The 12,512-nt window shown below is 41.0% G+C and overlaps 1 protein-coding gene across 3 annotated transcripts in view; it reads left to right on the top strand.

The window, feature by feature from the left end:
- Nucleotides 1–12,512, top strand: part of HECW1 (HECT, C2 and WW domain containing E3 ubiquitin protein ligase 1) — a 460,467-nt gene that overhangs the window by 252,029 nt on the left and 195,926 nt on the right. For all 3 annotated transcript variants that reach the window (XM_063667367.1, XM_054495635.2, XM_054495637.2), the window contains one exon: nt 4,983–5,077. In XM_063667367.1, coding sequence (XP_063523437.1) covers nt 4,983–5,077 — 95 coding nt within the window. The remainder of the gene's footprint in view (nt 1–4,982; nt 5,078–12,512) is intronic.

Below are 12,512 nucleotides of genomic sequence, written 5' to 3'. Positions count from 1 at the left end.
TTCGTACCAAAATATCAATGACATTCTTCACAGAAACAGAAAAACTAATCCTAAAATGTATATGGAACCACAAAAGACCCTGGATAGCCAAAGCAATTCTGAACGGAAAAGAGCAAAGCTGGAGGCATCATACTACCTGACTTCAAAATATGCTACAAAGCTGGCTGGGCGCGGTGGCTCACGCCTGTAATCCCAGCACTTTGGGAGACCAAGGCAGGCAGATCACGAGGTCAGGAGATCAAGACCATCCTAGCTAACACGGTGAAACTCCGTCTCTACTAAAAATACAAAAAATTAGCCAGGCGATGTGGCAGGTGCCTGTAGTCCCAGCTACTCAGGAGGCTGAGGCAGAAGAATGGTGTGAACCCAGGAGGCAGAGCTTGCAGTGAGCCGAGATGGTGCCACTGCACTCCAGCCTGGGTGACAGAGCGAGACTCCATCTCAGAAAAAAAAAAGAAAAATATTCTACAAAGCTGTAGTAACCAAATCAGCATGGTAGTGGCAAAAAAACAGACACATAGACCAATGGAACATATAATAATAGAGGACCCAGATATAAATCCAGGCATTTACAGCCAATCCATTTTCAACAAAGGTGCCAAGAACATGCAATGGGGAAAGATTAGGCTCTTCAATAAATAATGCTGGGAAAACTGGAAATCCATATGCAGAAGAATGAAACTAGACCCCTATTGCTCATCATGCACAGAAATAACATCAAAATGGATTAAAGACTTAAATCTAAGACCTAAAACTGAAACTACTAGAAGAAAACATTGGGAAAACTCTCCAGGCCCTTGATCTGGGCAAAGTTTTCTTTGTGTAAGACCTAAAAATCACAGGCAACAAAAGCAACAGTTGACAGATAGGATTATATCAAGCTAAAAGGCTTCTGCACTGCAACAGAAACAATCAACAAAGTGAAAAGACAAGCCAAAGAATGTGAGAAAATATTTGCAAACTATCTGTCTGATAAGGAATTAATAACCAAAATATACAAGAAGCTTAAACAACTCAAGAGCAAAAAACAATCTGATTTTTAAGTAGCATCTTTTAAAAGATGTGAATAGACATTTCTTAAAAGAAGACAGACAAATGGCCAACAGGTGCATGAAAAAAATGCTCAACATCAGTAATCAGGAAAATGCAAATCGAAACCACAATGAGTTATCATTCACCCCAATTAAAACAAGACAGGGAGCAACAAATGCTGGCGAGAACACAGAGAAAGGGGAACCCTCGTACACTGCTGGTGGGAATGTAAATTAGTACAGCCATTATGAAAAACTAACAGATTCCTCAAAAAATTAAAAATAGAACTACAATATGACCCAGCAATTCCATTACAGGGTATATAGCCAAAAGAAAGGAAATCAATATATCGAAGAGATATCTGCACTCCCGTGTTTATTGCAGTACTGATCACAACAGTCAAAATATGGAATCAACCTAAGTGCCCATTAATAGATGAGTGGATAAAGAAAATGTGGTATGTAATAGTATTGAGTCATAAAAAAGAATGGAATTCTGTCATTTGCAGTAACATAGATGGAACTGGAGGTCATTATGTTAAGTGAAATAAGCCAAGCACAGAAAGGTAAATATTGCATGTTTTCATTCGTATGTGGGAGCTAACAAAGTGGATCTCATGGAGATTGAGAGTAGATTGGTGGTTACCAGAGACCAAGAAATGTAGAAGGAAGAAGAAGATGAATAGAGATTGATTAATGGGTACAAATATACAGTCTGATAGAAGAAATAAAATTTAGTGTTTGATAGATCAATAGAGTGACTATAATTTATAATAATCTATCATATGTTTCCAAATGGCTAGAAGAGAATAATTCAAATGTCTCTAGCACAAAAAAAGACAAATAATTAAGATGATGTATATCCCAATTACATTCATTTGATCTTTACAAATTATATGAATGTATTCAATCATCACATGTATCCTGAAAATATGTACATCTATTATGTATCAATAAAAAACTAAAAATGGAAGAAACAAAGAAGAGTACAGAGTTTGAAGTGTTCCATGAATTCCTGGCTCGAAATATGCCCTGATCTGCTCATCTAGCAATAGAGTTCAGTGCAGGATTGTATGTAATTTCCCTGACCTTTTTGCTCAAAGGCATTGAAATAATTTTTTCTCTAAATGGAAATCTAGTAGTGCCCGTTTGGGATTCCTGGTACCTAAAATTCCTTTCCACCCAACTGAGCTGAAGGTGAGGCCATTTGGCCCCTCCATGCTGATCCCACCGGCACCTACAGGCAGAGTAACTCATGCACTAGGCAACAGTAACTCATTGTGATTAACTAGGTAGATGGCTCACTGCTTTATTCAGAGTCCTTCCCTGATCCCTGACTTACAGGAAACTTGCCTCTCAGGCCAACACGGTATTGGATCTGAGTGTGTAGACCTAACATGGGGACAACTTTGAGGTGTCTTGGAGAATAAGTACAGAACTGGGTTATAAGATTGTCCACCAAGAGCTTGAAAAGACAATCAACAGACATGTGAAAGAACTATAGAGAAAGTGACTCAGGAAGGAAACTCAAAGTACAGGCATATCTGAAGTAAGAACACATCCACTAACAGAGGGACTGGTTAGCGTCCAGGCATCACCCAGGTAATGGAAAACCTGAACAACTGCAATTAAATGGCTTCAAAAATATTTAAATAGCTGATTAAAATTTAATGAAAAATTTAACCCTACTAATAATCAAATAAATGAAACAAAAATAATAATCGGATTCTATTTTAAGCCTATCTTTAAGTGATGATGCTCAGTGCTAACAAGGGTTCTATGAGATGGTCAGAGTCACATTTCCTGATAGAAGTGTAAAGTGTTATTTGGAAAGCAATTTTGCCCCAGGAAGGGAGGATTCTTAAAATATATTCTTTTTTTTTTTTTTTTTTTTTTTGAGACTGAGTCTTGCTCTGTTGCCCAGGCTGGAGTGCAATGGCGTGATCTTGGCTCACTGCCACCTCCACCTCCCAAGTTCCAGCAATTCTCCTGCTTCAGCCTTCCGAAGTAGCTGGGATTGCAGGAGTGCACCACCACGCCCAGCTAATTTTTGTATTTTTAGTAGAGATGAGGTTTCACCATGTTGGCCAGGCTGGTCTCAAACCCCTGACCACAGATGATCCACCCACCTCGGCCTCCCAAAGTGTTGGGATTACAGGTGTGAGCCACCGTGCCCGGCCCATATCTTTTAACCTAAAGAAGACTACTGCAATATTCATATCTACAGCATTGAGGAAACCTTTACATATCAGTTAGGTTTAGGTTTAGCTGCATATAACAGAGATCCTAAAATAACAATGGTAAACTGCATAGGTGTTATTCTGCCAGGGAGGCTGCAAAATGTAGTACTTTAGCTGGTCATTATCACTCAAAATAAAATTGAGATTCTGTTATTAAGGAGGAAAGGTTGAATGGATGTCGGGTAGGTATCTAGCGATTTTTGCTCCATTGTCCTAGAGAGAAAATTTGAACTTAAAAAATAATTTGTAAAAAGTAATTGATTTTCAGAGAAAAGCCTGAATTTCCAAATATAGGAAATATTTGCAATGTGTAAATCTATTCAGTTGTTCTATATAATAAGTAATGTTATTTGAGGAGTTTTAAATGATAGTTGGCCATGCTTATTTCATAATGTCAATTTTTTTAAAAAGCAAAATGTATTATTCTATAGTTTATAGTCTCAATTATGCAAAAATCTCAGAAGATTGTTATTTCATTTATACTTATCTTCATTTTTCATATTTTCCATTCTGAGCACATTTCAAATGCATGCTAAGAAAATTGTAGACATTAGTTTTAATATGATAATTGAAGGCAAATTTCCATATTTGAGTGAAAATATCTCAAATTGGAGATTTCTCATATTGTTTCAAACAAAATATAAGGGACCAAGACATAGCCTGGTAATTTTTTTAAATTTTAAGAAAACAAATCCTATAAACAGTGAATTGGGGAAAGCAAGTCACCTTCAAATGAACTAAGCTCATGTTGGCTACAGATCTTGTCCTCTACGGAACTAAATGCCAGAAGGAAAAGGACTCATGTTATTGTCATTTAGTCATCACATCATCACAATCACTAACATTTACTGAGCATTTAATTGAATCTAAGCACTTTTATTTGCTTAACCAACGTCTTATGAAGTCCTATTTTAAGAGGGGGTACAGGGACTTATTCATTGTCTCACAGATTGTAAATAATGGAGCTGAAATTCAAACCCAGTGTGATCCCCCTAAACTCTTTACATTCTGATTAACCATTTATAGAACTTTCTTTTTTTTTTTTTTTTTTTTAAATGGAGTCTCACCCTATTACCCAGGCTGGAGTGCACTGATGTGATTATAACTCTCTGCAGCCTTAAACTCCTGAGCTCAAGCCATCCTCCTGCCTCAGCCTCCCAAGTAGCTGGGAACTACAGATGCGTGCCACCACTGCCAGCTACATCTATAGAACTTTGAAGGAAACAAAGTGTGATGCAAAGAGGTTATTATTGATGGGTACAGGAGTTTAGAAAATATGCCTCTCTCCCATATACTTCAATAACTTCTCAAAGTCTTTCTGCAAATTACCAAGATATTAATCACAATGAATTAAATAATAGGACATTACAGAAGAAACAGACAGGTGATAGGCATCTACCCACCTCACATCTTAGAACTAAGAGTTTTAAATCAATGACCTCTAATAGGGCAGGATGGATGCTGAGAAGTCTAAATAATGGACTTAACTTGGATACAAAAATATTAAGGCCAAAACAATTTTTCATGTCACAGTTTTAAGAAGAAGTCAGACCTGTCCTTGAGGCCACATGAGGAGCATCATTGTCGAGTGTGGCCTGGCTTGCTTGTGGGGGAATTAGGTTGCGGTTCTTAGAGATGTCTTCTGTGGCCATAGCTGTCTCTCACTGGGTTATACCCTACTTCTCAGTCTCATTTTTTGTTTGTCTTTCAGCTGAAACTAAGATCTGCTTCAAATACTACCATGGAGTGAGTGGGGCCCTGCGAGCAACCACCCCCAGTGTCACGGTCAAAAACTCGGCAGCTCCTGTAAGTCTCATTTCTCCGTCTTTGGTTAGACCTAACTCTGGTCTTTCTTCACTTTCCTATTTTGTTCTTGTGCGTGCGTGTGTGTGTGTGTGTGTGTACATGTACATACACACATATGGAGATATACTGATAGATTGATCATGAATAAATGGAGAGACACCTCAAAATAGTCAAGAGGAATGAGATCCATAGTTGACCTTATTAAGCCTCATGCTACACTTGTGTGTTAGGGAGGAGCCAAGCTTCTGTATTTTCCTTAGATGGCCAAATGTTTCTAACAGAAACATGTGCAATCACAGCAAAAAAGCCTTTTCTTTGGATCATGTTTTTTAATTATTTGGTTTTAAATATTTATATTTTCTTATTTTTTTTTCTTTTAGGCTTGTAAATAAATTAATGGAGTAGGATTTATTGCCTCAGGTTGATTTTAGTCATAGAATTATAACATGATAGGCCTGGAAAGACCAGAATCTCTCACCCTTCTCTGTGTATAAATGAGGACAGTGGCCAAGGAGCCTAAATAATCTATCTCAGGTCACAGAACTCGTTGCAGATCCAGGATTTAAGTCACTTCTTTTGTTCCCTGCTGTGTGGCTTTGCTCAGGCCTATGGTAATAGATGCCATCTTTCCTAAGTTACAATCCAGTTTTAATCTTTGTAGTGCTTCTCACTTAGTTCTTAATGCATCTGATTAGGCTGAAATGCACTGAGAAATGGCATTCCTTTTCCTTTTCACATAAATTTAAAATGACCAACTGGGGAGGCTGGACAGAAACCAGTGGGGGACTTTGTCATGCTAGTGGAAATAAAAAAGACTCTCTTTTTTCTTTTTTACATTAAAAAAACAGGCCAGACGCAGTAGCTCATGCCTGTAATCCCCACACTTTGGGAGGTCCCAGGCAGGTGGATCACTTGAGGTCAGGAGTTTAAGACCAGCCTGGCCAACATGGTGAAACCCTGTCTCTACTAAAAATACAAAATTAGCCAGGCATGGTGGCGAGCATCTGCAATCCCAGCTACTTGGGAAGCTAAGGCAGAAGAATCACTTGAACCCGGGTGCAGTGAGCAGAGATCGCACCACTGCACTCCAGCCTGGGCAACAAGAGCAAAACTCCATCTCAGAAAAAAAAAGAGAGAGAGAGAAAGTATTTGACATGAAATATGAATGATTCAGAAAGGACTTTGACTCCAAAAAATATTCCACTTTGCTGCTTTGCAAATCGGTTCTGCAGCATCCTGAAGATGAGCTGATTGAGGCCTTGGTAGTAAGCAGTAAGGTAAGCAGGCCCGAGGCCCAAAGCCTGGCTGCCTCCATCCTCGGCAGGACTGGACACTGAACTGGGTTTACCATCCGGGAACTCATAGCGGAAAGTGCAGTGGGAAGACAAGGAGAGGCACATGTGCTTTTGATGGCTTTGCCGTTTTTCCCTCACTGGCCATGCAGATTGGAATGTGATTCCTGTCTGTCTGGGACAGCAATTTCAGTGAGAAAATCTAGGGAGGTGTCCTCAGAGTGCCAGAACCTCTCTTCCAGGCCCGTTTGTTTGGGCATCCCTCAAAAGAGGGTACCCCTTAAAACCAGACACGTCCTGACACCTGTTAGCCAATCATTGATGGTGAGTGACAACTAAATCAAGGTAGCTTAGAGACAGCTAAATCAAGGCAGAAAAGAAAAAGTGAACCAGAAGCTAGGGAGACGAGCAGGAAGGCATTGAGCACACAATACGCAGAGAAGGAAGGAGGTGGGAAGTGGAGTGAAGCCAATTAGGGAAAACCCTTCCACTGCAGGCCTGGCCTCTTGCCACCGCACAGCAGGTCACTGAATGAGGCAGACACAAGGATCCCTCAGCAGGGATGGGCTGTGCCCACTGATGGGACTGGCCTGTTGGCTCAAGGCTCAGAGGGGGGAGGAGTTCCTCACCTTCTTCTGCTCTGGAATGATACTGTGGGTGTGTTGGCCAGCCCTGGAATTCAGACAAATTCTTACCTGAAGCACTTTTTCTTATTTAAATAAAGCTCCCTAGAGCATTTGACTTCTCTGAACTCAGCCTGCTGGAGACTCCAGATGTTCACCTGCTGCTCAGACCAGTGCAAAATGTGACACATCACAGTGTTGTGCAATGTAGGCTTAAAATTAAGCAAGAGGCCAACTGCCCAGAAAATGGCCTCTAAAGTATGATGTACAGCCCCTTAGGGCAGGATAAATTTTCAACAAGCATATGCTCCCCAAGGGCTGCCATCACCAGAAACAAAGGCTTGTACCTCAGAAGAGGAAATGAGATGCTTCCATCACACTGTTGATATAAGGTTCAGCAGGTGCCTGATTGCTACTGCCCTGACCTCATCTTTGTCATTCCACATGAGCTGCTGCTGCTCATACTTCAAACTCTGGCATCTTGAAATATTTAGACATATTGCTGTCACCCTGATTTTTATCTCCTAATGATTTTGTCACACAAATCAGTAGACACTTGGGTTGACACTTGAATATACATCCTGCAGACAACCTTTATTCCCCAAGCATGTGAGAGCTCAATCGCATAGCCCCTCTGCCACCAGGGACAAAGAGAGAAATCCTGGGCTCCTGTTGTCATGGTGAAAATGAGTCCCTGGAGTCCCAGGGCAGAAGGCAGTACACAGTATCCCACAGGACTGTATTTTCATGGGCAATTAGGTTTCATAGGAGCCACACTAGGAGGAGCCCCCTTTGTTTGATAGCGTGGCACACTTCTCAAAGCTGTTTATCACACATTATTCTAGTTGATGCCCAGCACATCTGTGGAGAGAGGCAGGAACTACCATTCTGGTTAAGTGATCATTTGGCTATATGGTGATGGAGAAAAACCACATTTCGCTTATACTTTTTGCAGCCCAGCTCAGTTTGGGCATAATCTAGCAACCTTCCAGGTTAAATAAGCCTTTGCAGTCTGGTCTGGGGACTTGAGCACAGTTTCTAAGGGGAAATGCTGTGAGGTTTCCCTAAATCAATTTGTTAATAAACTTGACGTGTCAACTTCTAGGTTGAGGATTGCTGCTGCTGCATTCATCTCTTATGAAGAGTTGCTGTGTATTGCCATTATATCACGTCCCCAAAGTCACTGAGTTGGTTTGTGACAATACGCTAAACCTAACATTCTTTGAAAAGGAGGAACAAGCTGTCACATGCTCCTTTGTTGTAATCAATGCTTTAATTTTCTGAGCATTATATGGTCTCATGATGCATCAGTTCTTTTTCTCATTCTCTTGTTCCCTCTCATCTTTGTCTTTGTCCCATGGGCAACTGTTGAGGTCCTTGTTTAAAAAGAGGTTGTCTTCTACTCTTGTCTTTCTGGGGCTCTCATTTATTGTATATCAGAAACTGTGATGGATGTACTTATAGAGATAGATGAAATATAAGCCCTGTCACTGAGAACTCACAGTTACTCCAGTATAAATTATAATACTATATAAAGTATCCAGTACTGGAGCGTGAAGCCTGCTGTGCTGGTGTATAGAGAAAGCCGTGACCAGGCACCTGCAGCAGCTGTGCTGGCTGCGGGAAGAGGGGGCATGGCCTGAGGCAGGCGCCATTACTGGGCCTTGGCCATGCCTTGAAGACAGACAGGCAAGGCCAGCAGAAGGGATGGCCTGTACAAAGGCATGGGGTGAGAAATGGCTCAGGCCTGGCAGGGAAGGAGACCTAGTTGTCTTAGGTTTAAAGAATATGGGACTTATTATCCCTATATATCCTCCTGTTTTTCGTACTTTTTGTGTCTTATTGGTAGCACCTATCACGTTTTATATCTTTCTTTTATTTTCTGTAGAAAATCACTGTCAAAGGCAAGCTCTTCCTCTCCATATTCTGGCCCTTGCTAACTCCCCCTTGTGCATTACCATTACAGTCTTCTTAAATAAGCCCCATGATATATTTTTCTTTCTCTGATTATACATCAAAAAACAGAAATCAGCCCATCACGACAGTTTGCCAAAGACAGGGTGGGTAAACTGTCCTCAGCCCAACACACAGTCCACTGAAAATAACCAGGCTGCCCTGCTGGGTCTAGACCTGACAGTGAGTTTTCACATCCTCCTCTTCCCACTCTCAGGCACCGAGCCGGCATCATCTGTAGGGGCTGCTGGAGGGAGTGGGGGCCCTCCCTTTGCCTGCCGGTTCTACTGCAGTGCCAGAGACTCTGATGCAGTCTGAAGCTGTTGGTGTGAGCCAGGTAAGTGAGAGTCTTTCAAGTCCTGAGCATACTGCTCCCACACCTGGTTTATGAGACCTTCCCTGCAGAGCATTCACCTGGCAGTGCAGTGGGCCTCCTCCCCACCCATGCTGAGGCCTGGGACTGCGGCTTCCAGATAGAAAATAGGAAGCTGGGGAATGACTCTGGCAGAGTCCAAGCAATTGGGAAAGGCCACCAGCATGCAGGGCAGGCTGAGGACATGACATTCCCACCCCGTGTGGGGCCATCTACTCTGGAGTAGAGACTTCTCTAGATTTAGAGGCTGGGTCATGTGTAGTCAAAGGTGTATTTCTTATGTTGTCTTTATCAGCATTAAAATGTGTGGAAACCCCATCAGGATTATGTTACACTGGATTATTCTTATTCTTACCTCAGATTGCTATTGTTTATTTATTTACTTCATATTCTGTATCTTCTGGCTCTTTCAATGAGAAGTTGGAAGTAAACATAGGAAGGTCCTCTCCTTCTTCCTTCATGTTAATCTAGTGCCTCTGCAACCAAGCTTTTGATAATAACTGAACAGCATAACATTCAAAGTAAAGTTCTTTGCCAAAGAACAAAGAACAGCTGGGTGCAGTGGCTCACGCCTGTAATCCTAGCACTTTGGGAGGCCAAGGTGAGTATATCACATGTGGCCAGGAGTTCAAGACAAGTATGGCCAACATGGCAAAACCCCATCTCTATAAAAAAATAAAAAATAAAATAATATTAGCCAGGCATGGTGGTGCACGTCTGCAATCCTAGCTACTTGGGCGGCTGAGGCACAAGAATCACTTGAACTTGGGAGGCAGAGGTTGCAGTGAGCCGAGATCACACCACTGCACTCCAGCTTGGTGGACAGAGCAAGACTGTCTCAAAAAAAATAAAAAAGAACAAAGAACAAAGAACAAACTTAAACTATCTTTTCACTAGTTCATGTTTACAGATTCATTTACTTTGTCAGACCCCCTGAGCAGAGGTAAGAGTTGACACTATCCTCTTAAAAAAAAGGCAACTCAGTAGGACATTTCCCCACCAATATAGGCTAAATTAGCACTCTAAAATAGGGTCAAGATTTTCCTCCTCCACATAAGTCTGAGTCTCCTGCAGTGGACAAATAATTGATAAATACCTTCCCTTCCCCAAATTCTAGGTCATTACCTTCGGCTATAGTAGTATTTTTCTTGGAGATTTTAAAAGTAGATATTTTAAAAAAATATTTCAAATCATAATAAAGCAACTATGGACCAGCTGCTATAGGTTATAAAATGACCTGGAAAATACTTCAACCAAGTTAGTAGCAAAAGGAATCCACAGGTTGCCGACTGATGGGACCAGCTACCTAGAATTGTTAGACACAGGCCAATTAATTTGGAAGACACCTCAGCTTTATAATAAATGATCTTGAGCGCTTGTGCTTGGCAGAGATTAAATGGCAAGACCAGGTTCCAATAAACATCAATCACCATGTATCTTCAATATTGGGGTGAAGGTCCCCGAAGTTGCCAAAGGATCCCCTTCATCCAGTGTGTCCAGATGAAGTCTCAATTTTACCCTTGAAATGTGTCAAAAAGGAGTATCCAAAAACTAATGGAGAAGGAGAGAGTTTGTTCTCTGTTTAATTGGGATGGACTGCACTGCCCCAGTGAGGTGGACCCGCCCCCTGAGATCCCAGGAGAGCAGGCAGCCTTACACAGACCTCAGAACCACAGGACTGCCCAAGATGCTATTTTCTCTTAATTGTAGTTTTCTATTCATTATGCTATGTAAAGAACTGTCTCTGCACAAAGAGGGACTTGGGGAAATTTCAGAGTCATTTTCCTCAACTTGTAAGAAAATGGGGCTTTCTAAGGATTTAGTTGGAATTCTGGCTTTCATGATGTCACCAGATTCATGGCACTATAGCCATGTTCTTAAACTTGCCTCATTTCCAGTTCTGATTTTGGAAACTTGGCCCCATGGTATTTTGGGCAAGTGACATGGCATTTATTTTTTGACTTAGATTTTATAATAGCCAGAGCAGCCTTTTGTGAATTGTTTTCCTATTGCCTTCCTATTACATCCAGAATTTATTTTTGCAGCATATCACCAATACTTAGCTAACCAGCACTAAAAGGAAACCTCATTAACAATATTATGATGAGGCAAAATTTCGAGACTTAGTCCCTAATATTCTGAAAATCTGTTTTTAACTGAAATAATTCTAGTTATGCTAGGGAAGCAAGATGTCTGAAGAAGTTATACAGTACAATATTCTATTTTTATTTATTCCCTTCATAAATGTCTGTTAACCTTTTCTTAGAGGAGAATTTAAGAAAGCATTTTGATTTGTAGGAGCTATAGATTAAATGATACAGATAAAACACAATAAATGTAATCTTAAGTGCTTGAGCTAGAATTACATACATGATTTATTTACATGCAAAGGATCAATGCTGCCCAGACATTTACTAGAGGGTTTTAGAATGACTTTTTAAGGGGTTATTTTACAAGATCTTCTGACTATTGTTAACTTTTAAACTTTGCCTCCATTCTCAAAAGTCAAGGGTAGAATAGAAAAGGAGTTTCCAAGGGTGATAGAAGTTGATGGTTAGATATCAACATAATGTATAATTTATTCTAGCTGAGAATCCACATCACGTTTTTTCTTACTGCTAATCTGGCAAATTGTTTTCTGATGCTCAAAGCCTCTTGCCTCTAATCTGTTCCCAGAACCTGCTTCCACTTCCTCAGCCCTTCTGCTCCCACCTCTCCAGTCCATGCAACACTCTGTCCCTCAACCACGGAGGTCTGCTCAGAACAGTTATTCTGGGCATCTTTACGTAGCCTGTGGCTTCAATGTCATTTATGTACTTAGTAAATATTTGTCACTAAGCTCCTTGGGGCTAACCATTAGGCATGTAAAACCAAACAAGACAAATCCCCATGCTCATCAAGCCACCTGCCTAAGATACAGGCAAGTGTGTAGCGGGGAGACAGACAAGAAAACAGGCAATGACAGAGCACTATTCCATGCCTCTGGAGGTGGACAATATAGGGTACTTTGTAAGGACCAATTATGGGCAGGCCCAGAACATGATGCAGGGTTTTCCAGAAGGAGTAAGCTGAAATGTGCACACACCACAGCCATGATTTCTGATCAAGCCCTTTATTTCTTGTAAGCAAATTTAACCCAGAATATAGTGGCAGCTTATTCATAAATGTGTCTCCTGCAAAAGTCCCTTCAGGTT

Source organism: Pongo pygmaeus, chromosome 6 (assembly GCF_028885625.2).
Source record: "Pongo pygmaeus isolate AG05252 chromosome 6, NHGRI_mPonPyg2-v2.0_pri, whole genome shotgun sequence".
Classification (NCBI taxonomy): Eukaryota; Metazoa; Chordata; class Mammalia; order Primates; family Hominidae; genus Pongo; species Pongo pygmaeus.
Note: the sequence above shows the minus strand (reverse complement) of the source record. Positions and strands in the feature narration are given on the sequence as shown.